Source organism: Antechinus flavipes, chromosome 6, assembly GCF_016432865.1.
Source record: "Antechinus flavipes isolate AdamAnt ecotype Samford, QLD, Australia chromosome 6, AdamAnt_v2, whole genome shotgun sequence".
In the NCBI taxonomy this organism is placed as follows: domain Eukaryota; kingdom Metazoa; phylum Chordata; class Mammalia; order Dasyuromorphia; family Dasyuridae; genus Antechinus; species Antechinus flavipes.
This window is the reverse complement of record NC_067403.1, coordinates 195,992,313-196,009,968: the sequence shown is the minus strand read 5'-3', so window position 1 is coordinate 196,009,968 and position 17,656 is coordinate 195,992,313. Positions and strand designations below refer to the sequence as shown.

Genomic DNA, 17,656 nt, shown 5'->3' with positions numbered 1-17,656 from the left:
GAAGTGGTGGCACTTCTGAATAGTCTAAAAAGGATATTTGTAACTATTTAAATTGGAGGAAACCTACCCTGCAACACCACATGCTAATGTTTAAAATTGCTACATTTTCTTTCCTTCTGCAGCTATGCAAAGGAAATATAAAAATCCAGGTGTATGAATTCTAAAGAGTCAAAACCTTGCAAGGCAATATCATAGAACATTTGATATTATTTCAAGCCTTTCTATACATAAGGATTACACAGAGGCAGCTAGGTGGCGCAATGGATAGAGCACCAGCTCTGAATTCAGGGGGACCTGAATTCAAATCTGGTCTCAGACACTTAACACTTCCTAGCTGTGTGACCCTGGGCAAGTCACTTAATCCCAATTGCCTCAGTTAAAAAAAAAAAAAAAAAAACAGGATTGCAGAGGGGCAGAAAAGTGTCTGGCAATGATGCCCAATATTTAGAAGCACCAATAAGGAAAAAAATCTATTTTGTATCTGATTCTCATTAATAAGGGTGTTTAAGGAATTGAAATATTAGGATTCCTATCAGGGGATAGGAGAGAGGAACCTAATCCCTCCAAAAATTTGTGACAGAAAAGAAGAACTTCGAATATACTCTAAAAAACACCAAACACTTGGGAGGGAAATTTTTTCCAAAACTTCAGAAAAAAGAATCTGATCGACTGATTCTACAAGGGAAATCAGCCCAAGAGGAATAGCACTGAAAACAAAATTCTAAAGACATGAAGGGAAATAGTTTCAATGAGAAAGAAAATATGAGATTTGTAAAAACGGCCAATAAGATACACACAACCAACCACATTGAATTTTAAAAAGAAATGTACAAAAGAGAAAAGTCAGGCTAGTAACGAAGGATAAATATAAGAACACATCCTGAAGTATTAAGGAGTGTTGGGAGAGACTATCAAGGGAAGCTAAGGGCAACAAAATTGGTTGATTTTATGGACTAGGGATGCAAGCATTACATTTTTTAAGTTATTTTGAGAAATTACAATAACAAAGGTACAGGACCTTTGCTTATGGTAGCCGGAATTATACTGACAAAATCGAGCCGCCTGAATTACTTAAATCTGATTTGGCATCTGTTTTTTCGGCCCCCAAAAAAAAAATTGGCCTTGGTATTGGGGGAAAAAAAGACAAAAATGACCATAGGAAGATGACACGCACGCAAGGCCTACTCCAGAAAACTAGTAGAGGAACGTGTAGGATTCACAGTGCCAAAACTTTGTGGTCAACCACGAAATCCTATTTTTCACCCTCAATAAATGATTAAATTCTACAGATCTTGCCCAGGACTACAAGTAATATAGTAGTAGCAATGGCCACTGTGGAATAACTACATCTATGTTACTAATTGTTCGGGTATGTGAGGTTGGGGTCTACCAACCTGAGATCTAGTCCAAAAAAGAAGAAATAACTTAACTAGCCAGTGAATGAATGACATATATATTTTCCAGTGTTTTAGCACTGAGAGAGATATCCCATTTTTATCCTGTTCCTGTGGTTACACGAAGATCTTCAAAATAGAGATCATGAAAGTACAATATTAAGTCATTTTCCTTATCTCTCCAGTGGTAGAGATCTTTTGCCATCTTCATCTCTAACATTTCTGACTGGTGTAATGGGAAAATTACCAATCAGTACTGGAGGTTGAAGACCCAATCAAGTCCCAGCTTCCCAACATTTATTAAAGGTTCTTAAGGCAAACTATAACACTTCTATATCTCAGTTTCTTCATCTATAAAATGGGGATAAAAAGAGTTGCATTCTTCTTCACAGGATTATCATGAGGACAGCACTTGTAAATTCTGGAATGCTACAGAAATAATAATATTATGGGAAGTAATTACTCCTGTGTTTCTCTCCATGAGAGCTCTGCCCAAGGCCTAGCCCAGGTATCCCTTCCTTAGATGGTCCTTCTTTGATCAGCAACCCTCCAAGAAAGCTCTTTGCTGCTAGTACCATTTTATTTTCACATATTCTATCTTGCAACTTCATTAAGCATTTCTCCTAGTAATATTATCTTATCAGTCAGATAGTAAGTCCTTTGAAACAGGATTTGATTTAGACCTTTCTGCTTCCTTTGGCCTCATGGTTTTCCCAGAAAAGTGAAGCTCCCAAATGCCTACTGCTATTAATAAGGAGAGGGTACTGTTGAGGAACAAGTTATTATTTGTATTAGGGTGGCAATCTAAAAGATGTCATCATAATGATGCAATGATTTATAGAAATTTCTATTTATAGACTCAGGAAAAAAAGACTAAAATTAAAATGTATTCTCTGTATGAAAAGAAAAATGCATTTAAATATGCCATACTTACTGCACTCTCTGGAAGAGTTTGTAATGTTGTTTTGAGTTGATCAGCTGGAGAAAGGGTGTCAGGAAGATACATAGCTCTGGATAAGAGAAGTAATGAAGTAGGAATTTCTTGGTTCAGATGTAGGTCTAACCACTACAATTCAAAAGAGATAACAGATTTTATAAAATATGTTTTGTTTTTCAATTTACTCGTATACATAATATACAAAGATACTCTAGTAAGACCCCATCAGATTCAGGATCAGATGAAATAACTTTCTCAAGTTGTTTTTTTTTTTTTTTTTAATTTTTTACAGATCTCTCAGATACTTTTTTGAAGATGCAGTGTTATGTACTAGGCAAGGTGCTGGATTTTGGAATCAGATTCAAACCCATCAATTACTCTCTATGTAAGGCAAATCATTTAAACCTTTCTGAGTCATGTTTCCTCATCTACTTAAAAGGAGGGAGTTGGATTAAATGATCTCTAAGGACCCTTATATCTTTAAATACAACAAATACTTGGAGAGAGCAATAATGTCCTCCTTCCACAAAAGTCTTCTGTTGGCAAAATAAGCACAGCCCCAAATTCTTTCAAAAGAAGGTTTTATGACAGTTTCAAGTTCTCACCTCTTCTGCTACTCTACTCTAGGCAAATTGTAGTTATCAATGTCTTTTCTTAAACGTAGAATCCAGAAATGGACTTAATATTCTAGATGAGATCTGATCACTGTAGAAGAGCAGAGAAGTTATCACATCATCTTCCTTACTCTATATCTTTGAGAAAGAAAGTTCCCCAAACTTTTTTTTAAGAGGCTACTCTACATTTCTCTGAAGTCTTGCGTTCATTAGTAGGGAATAGAAAAAGAAGGTTGTAACAGTCAAGAACTTGAGCTTGGATGGGTTTGGGATTTCTGCTCCTAAGCTGAAGAGCTGCCAATGAGAAACATCAGTCTAGAAGCCAGAAGTCTCCATGAGAGATGAAAGGGAAAAAAAATATTAGATTTGAAATTAAAGAGTCTTGAGTCCAGATCCAAACTTATTCCTTTAGTAGCCTTGGGACAATCTCTTTGAGTTGTTACATTGTGTTACTTGATACTATTCTTAGTGTATCTGTGAATGCAGACACATGCACAAACTTCCACATCCATGACCGGCAAAAGAATACAGGAGAGATGGAAAGCTAGTCTAGAAGTCAATATGTGCACCTCTTATAAACATAGACTGAGCAAGTCATCTTCTTCTGATGTCCTAAGCAGCTCACTAAAACTAAATTCACAGAGCAGTTACAGATCTGTATTGATATTTAACAGTTCTGTGTATGTAGTTCATTTCCCATTTTCTCCAGCAGATTGCCTGCTTAGTCATCACCTTCCCCTCTCCTCTCAGCCTTCTGGTAATTTTTCTGGTTTTCCTTCTCTGTTCCTCTCCTGCTGCCCAAGTCTCTTACATTCTTAAAACTATCTTCATTAGATCCTTCCATCTCCTCTAGTCAAAAAAATAAAATAAAATCAATCTGAGAGGTAAAGACCCTCAGGGTTTCTGGTCAAAATAGAAACAATTGCCTTGTATACTCACTCTCAGTCATCACAATCCAAACAACGGCTGAGGCTTGAACTGGGTTCCATTTGTGGCCAATTCAAATATATACATGTACATCTTAAACTATATTAGACTTCTACATATACAGAATACATACATACATAGACATAAACATTTAAGTTGCAAATAAATAAAGGCTTAAGCTAATTAGTACAGCAGCTAGAAATTCTACAGACTATTAGATAGAGTAATAGCATTCTAAAATGTGATGATTAACGTTTTGCTGTCCTTCATTTATAGAGGAAGACAGGGGAGGAGGAAAGGAATAGAAAAAGAGGGGGTGGACGGTGGGGAGGGGGGAAGGATCTTTCTGATGTTAGACCCAGAACACTATACATTGCTCCAATTAAATGGAAGGAGAATATCTATTTTCTAATTTTTTCCCCAGTGATTACTGTAGATTTTAATTGGTTTATATTTGGTCTCTGTTCCTCAATGGGCAACAAGACATTTATTGCAATGGTTTTGTTTGTACAAAACCTTTTTAATTTAATATAATCAAAATTATCTATTTTGAATTTCATAATGTTCACTTATGTTTCTTTGGCCATAAATTACTTCCTTCTCCACCGATCAGAGGGATAGTCTTTCTCTTGTTCTCCTAATTTGCTTATAGTATCACCCTTTATGTATAAAACATGAGCCTATTTCAACCTTATGTTGGTATAGGGTGTTAGGTGCTGATCACTGCCTAATATCTGCCATAATATTTTCCAGTTTTCCTAGCATTTTTTGTCAAATAGGGAGGTTTTATCCTAGAAACTGGGGTCTTTTGGGTTTATCAAACACTAGATTAGTACACTCATTAACTATTGTGTCTTGTGAACCTAATCTATCCCGCTGATCCATTACTCTATTTTTTAGTAAGTACCAAATGGTTATGACTGCTGCTTTATAATATAGTTTTAGGTCTGATTCAGATAGGCCATTTTCCTTTGCATTTTTTTTTTATTAATTCCCTTGACATTCTTGACATTTTGTTCTTGAAGGTGAAGTTTGTTATTAATTTAGATAGAATTGTTGTTTTTATATTAGCTCAGCCTCCCCATGAGCACTTGGAATTCTTCCAATTGTTTATGTCCAACTTTATTTGTGTGAAAAGTGTTTTGTAACTGTGTTCACATAATTCCCGATTTTGTCTTGGCAAGTAGACTCCCAAATATTTTATATTATCTGTAGTTATTTTAAATGGGATTTCTTTATCTTTTACTACTGGACTTTGTTGGTAACATACAGAAATGCCAATTATTTATGTGGGTTTATTTTACATCCTAAACATTGTTGACATTATTTCTAGTAGTTTTTAGGTGATTCTCTAAGTATACCATCATATAACTGCAAAGAGTGATAATTTTGTTTCCTCATTACCTACTCTAATTCCTTCAATTTCTTTTTGTTATTGCTAAATCTAACATTTCTAGTACAATACTGAGTAGTGATGTTGATAGTGGGCAACATTGTTTCCCCCCTGATGTTAGTGGGGATAGTTCTAGTTTATCACAATTACATATAGTGCTTGGCTGATGGTTTTAGATAGATGCTACTTATTTTAAGGAAAGCTTCATTTACTCCTATGCGCTCTAGTTTTTTAATAGGAATGGGTATTGGAATAAGATGTCTATTTATTTATTTTAAATTAAGCTTCTTTATTTTCAAAACATATGCATGGATACATTTTCAACATTGATCCTTGCAGAACCTTGCATTTCAAATTTCCCCCACTCCCTCCCCTAGATGGTAACTAATCCTATATATGTTAAACATGTTAAAAATAAATGTTAAATGCAATATATGTATACATATTTATATAATTATCTTGCTACACAAGAAAAAAACCAGATCAAAAAGGAAAAAAATGAAAATGCTATGTTGTGATTCACACTCAGTTCCCACAGTCCTCTCTCTGAGTGTAGATGGCTCTCTTCAACACAAGAGCATTGGAACTGGCCTGATCTATCTCATTGCTGAAGAGAGCCACATCCATCAGAATTGATCATCGTATAATATTGTTTCTCTAGGCCTCTCTGAAATCATCCTGCTGATTGTGTCTTATAGAACAATAACATTCCATAACATTCATATACTATAACTTATCCAGCCACTCTCCAATTGATGGGCATCCACTCAGTTTCCAGTTTTTTGCCACTACAAAAAGGACTGCCACAAACATTTTTGCACATGTGTGTCCTTTTCCCTCCTTTATGATATAAGCCCAGACCTAAAACTAAGTTATAAAGCAGCAGTCATCACACCATTTGGTACTGGCTAAGAAATAGAGTAGTTGATCAGTAGAATAGGTTAGGTTCACAAGAAACAAAAGTCAATGACTATAGAAATCTAGAGTTTGATAAGCCCCCAAAATCCCAGTTTCTGGGATAAGACCTCCCTATTAAACAAAAACTGCTGGGAAAATTGGAAATAAATATGGCAGAAACTAGGCATTGACCCATACCTAACACTATATACCAAGATAAGGTCCAAATGAATTCATGATTTAGACATAAAGAGTGACATTTTAAGCAAATTAGAAGAAAAAAAGATAATTTACCTCTCAAATCTGTGGAGAAGGAAGGAATTTGTGGCCAAAGAAGAACTGGAGTTCATTACTGAACATAAAATAGGTAATTTTGATTATATCAAGTTAAAAACTTTTTGTACAAACAAAACCAGTGCAGACAAGATTAGAAGGGAAGCAATACACTGGGAAAAAATTTTCCATTCAAGAGTTCTGATAAAGGCCTTATTTCTAAAATAAATAGAAAATTGACTCAAACTTGTAAGAATTCAAGACACTCTTCAATTGATAAACGGTCAAAGGATATGAACTGACAATTTTCAAATAAAGAAATTGAAACCATTTCTAGCCATATGATAAGATGTTCTAAATCACTACTGTTTAGAGAAATGCAAATTAAGACACACCTCTCAGATTGGCTAGGATGACAGGAAAAGATAATGATGAATGTTAGAGGGAATGTGGGAAAACTGGGACACTGGTACATTGTTGGTGGACTTGTGAACTGATCCAACCATTCTGGAGAGCAATTTGGAATTATCAAAGGGCTATCAAAATGTGCATTCCCTTGGACCAGCAGTGTTTTTACATTTATTAAATAATATGCGGCAGGGACCAAGCTGTTACCAAAGCCTAGACAGCCCACATTGGGGTTGAACCAAAATGATAAGTTTCTTATCAGTTGTAAGGATGGCTGGCCTACACCCACCCACACCCACCCACACTCTCTCTCTCTCTCTCTCTCTCTCTCTAACAAATAAGGCTTTGTATTTCCTCATTCATTTAGAGTTCAAAGAAAGAGAGGCCCCCATTTCAATTTGATCCTATATAACCTGTAACTGATTTACTTAGGTGATGATAAGGAAACCAACGTTTCTAATTTTCTTTCTCCAAACGATGATGTTTCTAGGGATTTCAAGGTGCTTTCAACATTACTCCATCTCCTTCCCTTGGGTGTATTTATATAGCTAAAACATCAGGGAAACAGAATGAGGAATTCTTCAATGCTGACTTGTTGAGCTCAGGATGCACTGTTTTTTCCTCATGCCAATTGTCCCAACTTACCAGCCTTTCTGCAACAAGTAATCATCTCTGTCCTAAACTCACACTTTTTTTCTTTGACACTGTTTGACATTTGTATATTTATACAAATTGTTTGACATTGTAGTTCAATTCCCAACTTCTCACCATTGATAATTTCATAATTTATATCTCAGATTCTTGATAATGTCCTGGTCCATATTAGCTAAATGATTATGGTAGTGTACGTAAAAAACAACAGTCAGGTAAGCTAAGTGATCTATCAAAGCCATCTGAACAAAAGATTGAACCAAATTTTTTGAGTCCCTTCTGATTCTGAATTAGTCAGTCGCAGAAGTTACCTGAACTCCTTTGGTTAGTTTCTAAAACCCAAGTATGCAGGTCTTTTACTGATATTTGCAGTTATGATCTAAGGAATACTAACATGGACTCAGAACATAGAATTACTCAAGGAAAAATCAGCATGTTAAGAAAATCACACAATTCATTACCTGCAAATAACCCCATTAAAGAAAATGTCCCAATCCCTATTTCTGGACTTATAGAACAGGGATAAAGCTTCTAGTCTAAGTCAAAAGATTACTTCACTCCTTTCCAGGAAAAATAAAATCAATTCCTGATTACTTGGCAGTTTATTATAGTATCTTTGAAATACATAGATACTTTGCTTCTGCTTATTAGTACTCATTTAGAAGGCCCATGATGAAAACAATTTCATTTTATTTATTACCAAGGAAGTCATATAGTAAGGCCAATTTGAGGTTCAGAAATTTTCTACTGATTTGGTTCATTTTTGTTTCTTCTGGCCTAAAGAATAGAATTTTCATCATGCTGAAATTGTATTCCAAAGAATCTTAAGTCATATGATGACAAAAGAAAATTTCAGGGGAAATTAGCTAACAACATTATTCCCTTTAAAATATAAAATATAAAACAAAAATAGTTTTCACAAGTGAATTTTTCAGGATAACTTAGAAAAAACTGTTTTACAGTCTAAATTTTCCTTTATTCCCCTCCTTTACTACATACCCTCAGAATTCTGAGAACCAATTATGAGTTCCAAAATTAGTTTGAGAAGTGCTAAAAGGGACAATGAAAATGCATCACTAAAACAGTGCGTTTTAAAGGAGCATCTCAAAACAGTAATTATCCCAATCCACTCTGCACCAGGCATAACTGATAGATCTGTAAAAAATCACAAGGCTGAGAACAGCTATCAAGTCAAAATGCATTTGTGATTTTTCAGTCACTTTGTGACTCTCAAGAATAGCCCACACATTATCTACTACATCCACAATTTTATTTGCATAAAATTTAGCAATTCCTCATTCTGTTATTTACCTGTTGAAGTTGTTCCCTGAGACGTTCCTCTGTAACTCCCAATGCCCTCATACCTCGTGCCCTACAAGCAGCCTGTAATTCCTTGACATTCAGAGTATCTACTCCTTCCTCAGCAATGAGCTGTAAAATAAAATGAAATTTGTCAGCCATATTATTAAATACTGTTTTAGACCATTTAAAATAACTAGACAGTATAAAATACTTAAGAGCATACCTGCCAAAACAGATACAGAAACTATAAAAACATAAACATATATATTTTCACCCAAATAAAGTTATATCTAAATAATTGAAGACTTGCTCATGAGTAGGTAAAATCAACATAAAAATTTTAATAACAATTTTACCTAATTATTTATATAATGCCATCCCAATTAAATTATTTAAAAATTATAATTGTTATAGTGCATTTGGAAGAACAAAAGGACAGAAAATACAAGGGAAAAAAGTTCTAATGGGAACAGATTTAATAGTATCAGACTTTATAAAGTATAAGGTAATTACAAGAAAATTAAATTTTCCTATATAAATAAAACCTATACAACCAAGAATAAAAGAAATGCAGAAAATTGGGGGGGAAAATTTCATAAACAATCATTCAGAATTACATCAATAGATTACTAATATAGTCATATATATGTGTGTATATAGGTACACACACACATATACATAGTATGCATGTATAAAATATACATGTATGTTCATAGATATCCATGTATAGATTATGTGTGTATGTATCCATGCTTAAAGATAGCTTTTTGGGGAAAAGAGGAATATAGTAAAAAGTACAAAGCAAAGAACAAAAGAAAACCTACAAGGAAGGAAAAAAAAAAGGAAATGGAAATTTGTTTTATATTGAATCCTGTCTTAGGATCTGCTGTGTACATGACAATGTTTTGGGGGTTTTTTTCCCTTTTCTTATTTTTAAGTTTAAAATAAATTTTAAAACTTTAAGAATTAAATAAAATATAATCATCTCAAAAACGTGGGGTTTTTTTTAACCACTAAAGGTTTTGTGAAGTCATGATTAAAACAACAGATTAATAAGCTCTAGTTTATAAACTAGTTCTCTCATATCAAGGTTTGTCCAAACTTTTTAAGAGACAGCTGCAAAATATAGTTCTACATTTTTTAACATGTTTAGTAAAAAGTATCCATAATCTTCAGGAGGTGGGGAATAGAGAAAATAAAAGAATAAAATAAGCAAAGGGAAAAATACAGAGAATACAGGGCCCAGGACTGATCACTGAGAAAGGTGATGAAAGCTACAGGAGACACAAGGAAGAAGCGAAGTTGGCTGATAGAGAGGAATTACCAGAAAAGTAAGCAGACAAGGCAAGTGCACTACTTTGCTATGGAAGCCAAAGAGATACAAACCCATAGATTTTAGGAATGAGACAAGACCTTGAAAAAATGAGCAAAAACCTTGAAAAAATGAACAGGAAAAAATTTAAATTCTAATGAGATCCACTCTAAATTGAATGGATCTCAAATATTCTATACTACTTAGAAGGCTAACTTTCTTCCCCAAATCATGGCACAACCTAGAGTTGTTCTAAGAAGAATATATTGCAAAGCATTACAAAAATGTAAACAAATATTAGTAGCAGCAGCCCACTGGGAAGGAAGTCCATATAAATTTTTTTTATATGTATTGCCTTTTAGAATAAAGTATCAACAACAAAAAACCAACAGTGGCTAAAAGTTCTAGCTTTCCTATTTTCCTTTATTTAAATAATAGCCACTAGGGGCTGCTATCATGTCAAAATATTTACTGTCTGGAAAAAAGATTTATAAAAATGCATGAAAAATTTAACTTACAGACTGAATTTATAGTTAAAAAGTTGGGTGTGGGTGCACATGTGAGTATCCACGAGTACATGGACACAATTCATCCACTTAAGCCTTCTTCTATTGGTAGGACCTGGCTAGGCCTTGCATAGGCCTAGCTTGCTTCCATAAACATAACAGGCACAGAAGAAAGCTGCAGTAGAAGGATTTCCCTTTCAAAATAGCAAATAAACAAAAATAGTAAAACTGCAAAAACAATGTAGCCCAATAAAGTAAGACCACTGAAAGATCCCTGACAAGTATGTAAGGAACATATTGAACTTTAGAAAAGCACATGTTAACATTATTTCCCAATTACATTCTAATCTGTTTGACAGCTTTGATCTAGACCAACTCCCCATAGTGACACAATATGAATTAAACACCTATGAATAATGAACATTTATATAGTGCATTTCACTGTGCAAAGCACTTTACATTGTCTCAAATGATCCTGATAAAAGTCCTGTAAGGTGGGAAGTACAGGTATCAATACCCCTGTTTTTTACAAATGAGGAAATAGAACCTGAGGGAGGTTGAATAATTATCCACAGTCGTCATAATAGGGGCAAGCCCTAAAAGCAGAATCTAAGTGAGTGTCCCCTAATCCTAAGTCTAGCATTCTAGTTCTTCACACTTACTGAACTGTAAGTTCAATAGCCACAATAGAGGAAAGTTTTAAGAATCCATTAGAACAAGTCTTTCAATACTGTGACATAACAGGACTATTGGGAAATTGTAACCTTTTTGGTAGTTAACACTTTTCTGCTAATTTATAAAAGGGCAGGGGAGGTTTTAGGCATGTTCATTTTCTACATTTCAAGAAGGTTTAATGAAACATATGATGAGTCCAATAGGCCAAGCTCCAGCATTTTAAGGCAAGTCACAAGATCTTGGGTAGAAGGGTCCTTAAATATCATCTGAAAATGAACACAAGGTAATAAGAAGTGAAAGGACTTGGAAAAAGGCCACAAAAGCAGCACCCAGGCTCAGAACCTAGGGCCAGTGCCAATCTAGTATAATCTAGAGACACCTTCTCAGAGTAAGGGCATAAATAAGATACAGAGAATTACAAAGGAAACTCATTTAATTGATACAGTTATCAAGATATTAAAAAAAAATTCAACAGTCCTAGGTTAAGAATCTCCGATACAGAGAACTATTAATATGGAAACAATAGTAGAAACCAGCAATTTTCTTAATTGATCATATAAAAATATCTTTCCTCATGACTCTCTTTTAGGAGCTCCATTTCCAAAACAAAGATTTTTAGATTTAGAAAACTCACGATATTCTACCTACATTCAAGAAACAATGAAGTCTGCACTGAGGCAGACAGAACAGAAAATGAGCAGTGTTTGGGTGAGAAGACATACTTAACAAGCAGATGTCACAGCAGTTCTGAAAAAGGTTATATGAGTGCCTTCTGCTTCTGACTTGCAAATGGCTATTTCAGTCCTAAGCCTTTTGAAATAATCTGAGCAACAGAGCTACTCAATCTCATTTCTAAATATATTAGTTTTAATTTATAAGTGCAGATATGAAAAATTAGAGAAAAGATACTTTGGTAGATTCCAGAAACAAAATATAGGGTGTTCCAAAAATCTCAGTATGGTTTTAAGCATAAGCAACTTCTGAAGTATTAAGTACCACAAACTTACAAAAAACAACATTTAAAAGGCTAATTATTAAAAATGTTAACTATTGATACATTTTGCTAAAATTCAAAATCACCATCATCTTGTGCTGTATATCTATCAATTCTCAAAAAAAAAAAAAATCAAATTTTCAAATATTTAATTTTCAAATTTTGTTTAAAAAAAAAAAAAACCTTCAGGAGGTCAGCTAGATGGTGAGTGGATAGTGCACCAGACCTGAAGTCAGGAGGAGCTGAGTTCAAATTTGACCTCAGACACTTAACACCTCCTGGTGTGTGACCCTGGGAAAGTCACTTAATCCCAATTGCCTCAGCAAAAAAAAAAAAAAAAAAAAAAAAAAAAAGCCTTCAGGAACTGTGGCTCAGTGCAAAAAGGAAATGCATTTCTAATTTTAGTCATAATATTTTTTCAAAGAATGTAGTTTTAATGCACAACTGACATGTTTTCAGTTGTGATGTAATTCCATAAGGAAAAGAGTAATGGAGATATATCAGATGACTGAGATGACAAAGGAAGTGAACTTACTCAAATAATCTCCTAGTCTGAGAAAGTATCATCCAGAAATTCACACATGGAACATGTAATGATAAAGTATGTTCCTTCATTAAAATTAAAAATTTGCTACTCAGAGTTCACAAAATTAATAAATATAAACTAAATCTGAATACTTAAAATTTTTAAGTATTTTGGGGTAATGCTTTATCATGCATTATTTCTGAAATTACTAAAGTTCAAAATTGCACAAAGACTTTTGGAAAATCCTGTATGTTTCAACTTTTTTCTTGAAAAAGAAGAAAATTCACACCCCCAGAACTCCCTCCCTCTTTCCCCTTTTATAAATCAGCAGAGAAGTGCAAGAATTCTAACCAAAAACTCTGCTAATAATGCCCCTGAAAATTTCAGAGAGTGCCTCTGTTAGTTTACTAGCTGCTCACTCTGCTCTCATGTCCACCTACCTTGTCATCTGCTTTCATTGACCGCAGTCTCATGATCAACTGAAAACGCAAAAAGTTGTTTGTCCCTATTGACTGCAGCTCCAGCAGTCTACAGAGGGCCACCAGCTGGGGTCTAGTCAGGTTATCCAGAGTCAGTTCATCTTCAAACAGTTTGGAAAAGCGTAAGATTTCCTCATTAGTGGGTCTCTCTCCTGTCTCTCGGATCTGCAAATCAAACAGGAAACAAAGACTCTCCAATGGGTTTCAGACAAATCAGCAATAGGCCTCAAGACACAAGAGGAACCCCATTACTCCCTCAATTCTAAGACCTGAAGCCTCATGGTACAGAACGGGCAGGCAGGACAAAGCATCTCCAAGAAAGAAGTCTCAAGGCATCTCATTCAACCAAAATCTGAATGGGAACCACCCTTACTCTTTTATCTCCAAACTATTCCATTTTTAACTAACCTACATGTTATTTATTTCTCTTATTAGACCAAAAACATCTCTCTCTAACATCCTTCCATTTTTTCCTTCCTAACTCCTACTGTTGTTCTCTGGGACCAAAATAACAGAGTCGAATCATTATTCCATAAAACCACCCTTCAAATATTTGACAAGAATAGCACTTCAAAGTTCAAACCCTCTCAAGTTACCTATCTTTAAAAGACCTTTTTATTTTTTTATGAATTACAAGTTGATTATCTGGCATCAAAACTCAGGCAAACACTTCTAAAGCAAATCTAACAATGGATCAATGAACACGAGTGCACTGAATATTCACATTCATTACTTATTCTGAATTTATCCTGAAGAAAAACAAGTGTCAAATTATATGGCACTTGCTTCCGTTTTAGTAAACAGTATAATGAATCTAACCATTCCTTGACAACACAAGATCATTATGAATGAGCACCAATAACCATATCTGATCATGTTATTCCCTTGCTCCATATCTCTTCCTCAGTGACTCTATTGTTCCTCTTCACACATTATGGTTCATTTACATCTGACTTCTCATACCCACACTTGGAATTCCTTCTCCCAGGTCCAATTCCTTTGCACAGGGTGTGAAGTCTCCAACCTCTAGCACCGTACCTTGCACATAACTGGGAAAACAACCTGGGATTCTGGTTCCAACTTTATTACCAGCTAGCTTTCTGAATTTCAACAAATGACTTCATTTTTTCTGGACATTTATATTCATATCTGGAAAATGAGTCCCATTAAGCTCTAAAATTATATGTTTTTATTTAATAGTTATTATGGTAGACTGACTTCTATTCTGTGAACACGCTGTCATTTTTATGCCTCTTCTCTTACTATCAAGTAGTCCTATCAAAACGATAGATTTTTGGATAACAATCTCAAAATTCACAACTGTTAAATTCCTTATGTAAACAGTTTCAAATGCAAGTCAGACAAATATTCTAAAACAAAACAAGTTAAATACGTGAGAAAACATATTCACCTTTTGGAAAAATTTCGAGAAGTCTTCCGTAGCATTTCCTTTAGCAGCTTTATTTTTTAAGGCCATTTCCTCAATTGTGTCTTGAAGAAACTTAGCCACTTCAAGTTTTACTCTCAATTCTTTCTTCAGTCTCTCTTCCTATAAAAAGGGTTTAAAAAAAAAAAAGGAAGCTTTGGCTCACAGTCCTCTCCCAGAAATATGTATTAATTCTGAAACTTGCCCTCCTATACCTCACTCAAGAGTAACTATCACATTCATGTGTCCTCCCTGGAGGATGGCCATTTTGATTCTGTAGAAACAGGGGAACTGCCATCTCAGCAGCAGAAATGGACTACTTTGTTATGGCTGACTGACTCAGCCACAGGAACAAAACAGCTTCCCTATTATTTCACTTTGGAATACGGAAGACCAAAAAAAAGTGTTATTTTACTTAAAATAAAATAGCATAATCAGGAAATCTGTAGGTCTGCTAAAAATTACAGTACTGCAATATAATGTTAACACAAAGTTTCCAAACTGACAACTATGGCTAACATCTAAAATTTGGCAATGAAGTGCAAAACTATGTTAAGCAAAATCAAAAATCATTCATAAGTTAGTTCATTTTGACCCACATTTACTGTTACCTTTATGGATTGTGTCTCAAATGTTGATGGTAACATATTTGGGAAGAGCTTAACAGCAATTGGAAGCAGGAACTCCATAAATGGAACCACAATAAAGACTAAGAAAGGGACCAGGCGAAAGAGATCAGCACATATCCGAAGAAACTAGGGAAAAGAAAAATATTAGTGGATAACTAAAAAGAATTATTTTTACAAAGGAAGATTTTTTTTCCTGCGTAAAAATCATTAACAACTACAATATATTACAAAGAAGAGCTGGCAAGTATCAAGTCTTTCTATCCCACAGATCTTGAAGCAGGACTGGATCACCACTTGCCACAGATGTACAAGGTTTCTAGCTTCAAATAAGGGTTAGACTGGGGGGATTCCAGCTAGTTCTATATTGAATTCCTTTAAAATCTAAGATTCTGAATCTATGAGTTTTAATATATAATCTATAAATTTTGATATAATTTTTAAAAGTAAAACTAAACTACATAAAACCTTTCTTTAAGCCATGTTAATCATATAGTATATTCATTCTAACATATTCTCATCTTATATTCATGGCTATGTATTATGGATGACAAAGCACAGAAAGTTTAACCTTCTTACAAAATTATCTAAAGTAGGCAGCTCACACTTCCCATTTTAGAAGGAAAGGGGGCCCAATCCCAAGTGAGTTGAGTGAAGGTGAGCTATTTAAATAGTCTGGCTGCCTAGGTAATAGAGATCCAATTATGTGCACAGTAGATATGAGGCTAGGAGGGGATATCTTACACCAGCCTCTCAGAACTCACCAATAAGGTAGACAATCCTAAAGATCTAAATAAGACTAATCCATTTTCTTTTCAAGGGTTTTTGAAAACCAAGACCCTTGGGGCAGTTAGATGATGCAGAAGATAGAGGAACAGGCCCTGGAATCAGGAAGACCCAGTTGAAATCCAGTTTCAGACACTTAATGCATGACCTTTATCTCCAATTGTCTCAAGTCAAGTTATGAAGGGAAGGAAGGGAAAAGGAAAGAACGAAAGAATAGGCCTTGAAGATAATTACCCAACACCTAAAGTTGTAAAATATGATCTAGATTCCACAATTTCCATTTCTAGATTTGATTTCTAAAACTCAACTGGTGCTGGAGACTTGGAACATGGTTGATTGACTGAAGTGAGGTTTACTACCTACTATGTACACATGCTTCCAGAGGTTGCTATCACACAGAGCTTATCTTTCTTTTCCTCACATCATTAGAACTCTGAGACATTAAGTTTCTTGTTGCAACATTAAATGATCTTGATTCAAGTGTTTCTGTTATTTCTCAAATAAACACGACAAAGAATTTGTTACTCAAGGGGAATCCTTGAGAAATAAGTATTTTCAGTTTCTGCAATAAGCTATGAAACATTTTAAGAAGAAAATTCTAAGCCAAGAAGAAAGATTAATGAGATTCAACCTCTCTGAAATACAGGCAGAAATGAGAATACTTGAGTAGGTATTAGAAGTATAAATGATAAACAGAAAGCATCTATGAGAACCCCGAATTAATGGTACATGTAGACTAGAATCTTGAGTTTACGCCTGAGTAGACTATGATGGCAGCAAATTAAACTTACAAAACTTGAAGAAGGAAATAAATATACCACAGGCTAAGCTTGCAACAAGCCTCTGCAATCTGGTAAAAGTGCCAATCTGATGGTAATCAAACAGAACAATTGTCTTACAAAATTTCTAGCCTGCCATGAACAATGCATGCAGTTCAAAAAATAATTTGCTTTCCAGAGTCAATATATCAAAATTTAAATATTGTCAATGAAATTCTTAAATCCAAGCAGAATCTCAGAAATTCAAGAGGAAGAAAAGTCCTGAGAAAATAAGGATATGACTTTCTGAGATGAAGTTCTCCTTGAAGAATGAAATTACTACTTATTTTACTTTGGGAATATGACCATGTCTTTAAATACATTTGTCGTCTTTTCCCCAGTATCCATTATGAAATAAAGAATTCACAACCTAAAACAGTGTTAAAACTCAGGTGACAGCTGTTGGACTTGGGGGGGGGGGGGGTTTCCAAAAGTATATCTTTTTTTAGGTAAGCAAAATATTTTATAAATTCTTTGAACAGTAATAACTCCCTGATAACTGAAAAAAAAAAAAGTAAAAATTAATGTTAAAGAAAAAGAAAAAATTAAGAAATTTTCCAAACATAGAAATATGATATCTGGAATAAAGATAGCTTTCTATTGTTCATTATAATATTAACTGGATATTAACTGCAAGATTAATATTTATAAGAATATATTTATTATATATTTATGTATTTATTATATATTATATGTATAATATATTTGTTAT

The 17,656-nt window shown here is 34.3% G+C and overlaps 1 protein-coding gene across 3 annotated transcripts in view; it reads right to left on the bottom strand.

Annotated features, from left to right (window-relative positions):
- The window catches only part of LETM1 (leucine zipper and EF-hand containing transmembrane protein 1), a 78,733-nt gene that overhangs the window by 20,094 nt on the left and 40,983 nt on the right, over window positions 1–17,656 (bottom strand). For all 3 annotated transcript variants that reach the window (XM_051966386.1, XM_051966384.1, XM_051966385.1), the window contains exons 4-8: window positions 15,326–15,469; window positions 14,700–14,837; window positions 13,250–13,453; window positions 8,806–8,925; window positions 2,329–2,460 (exon numbers count right to left, since the gene is read on the bottom strand). In XM_051966386.1, the coding sequence (XP_051822346.1) occupies window positions 2,329–2,460; window positions 8,806–8,925; window positions 13,250–13,453; window positions 14,700–14,837; window positions 15,326–15,469 (738 nt within the window). The remainder of the gene's footprint in view (window positions 1–2,328; window positions 2,461–8,805; window positions 8,926–13,249; window positions 13,454–14,699; window positions 14,838–15,325; window positions 15,470–17,656) is intronic.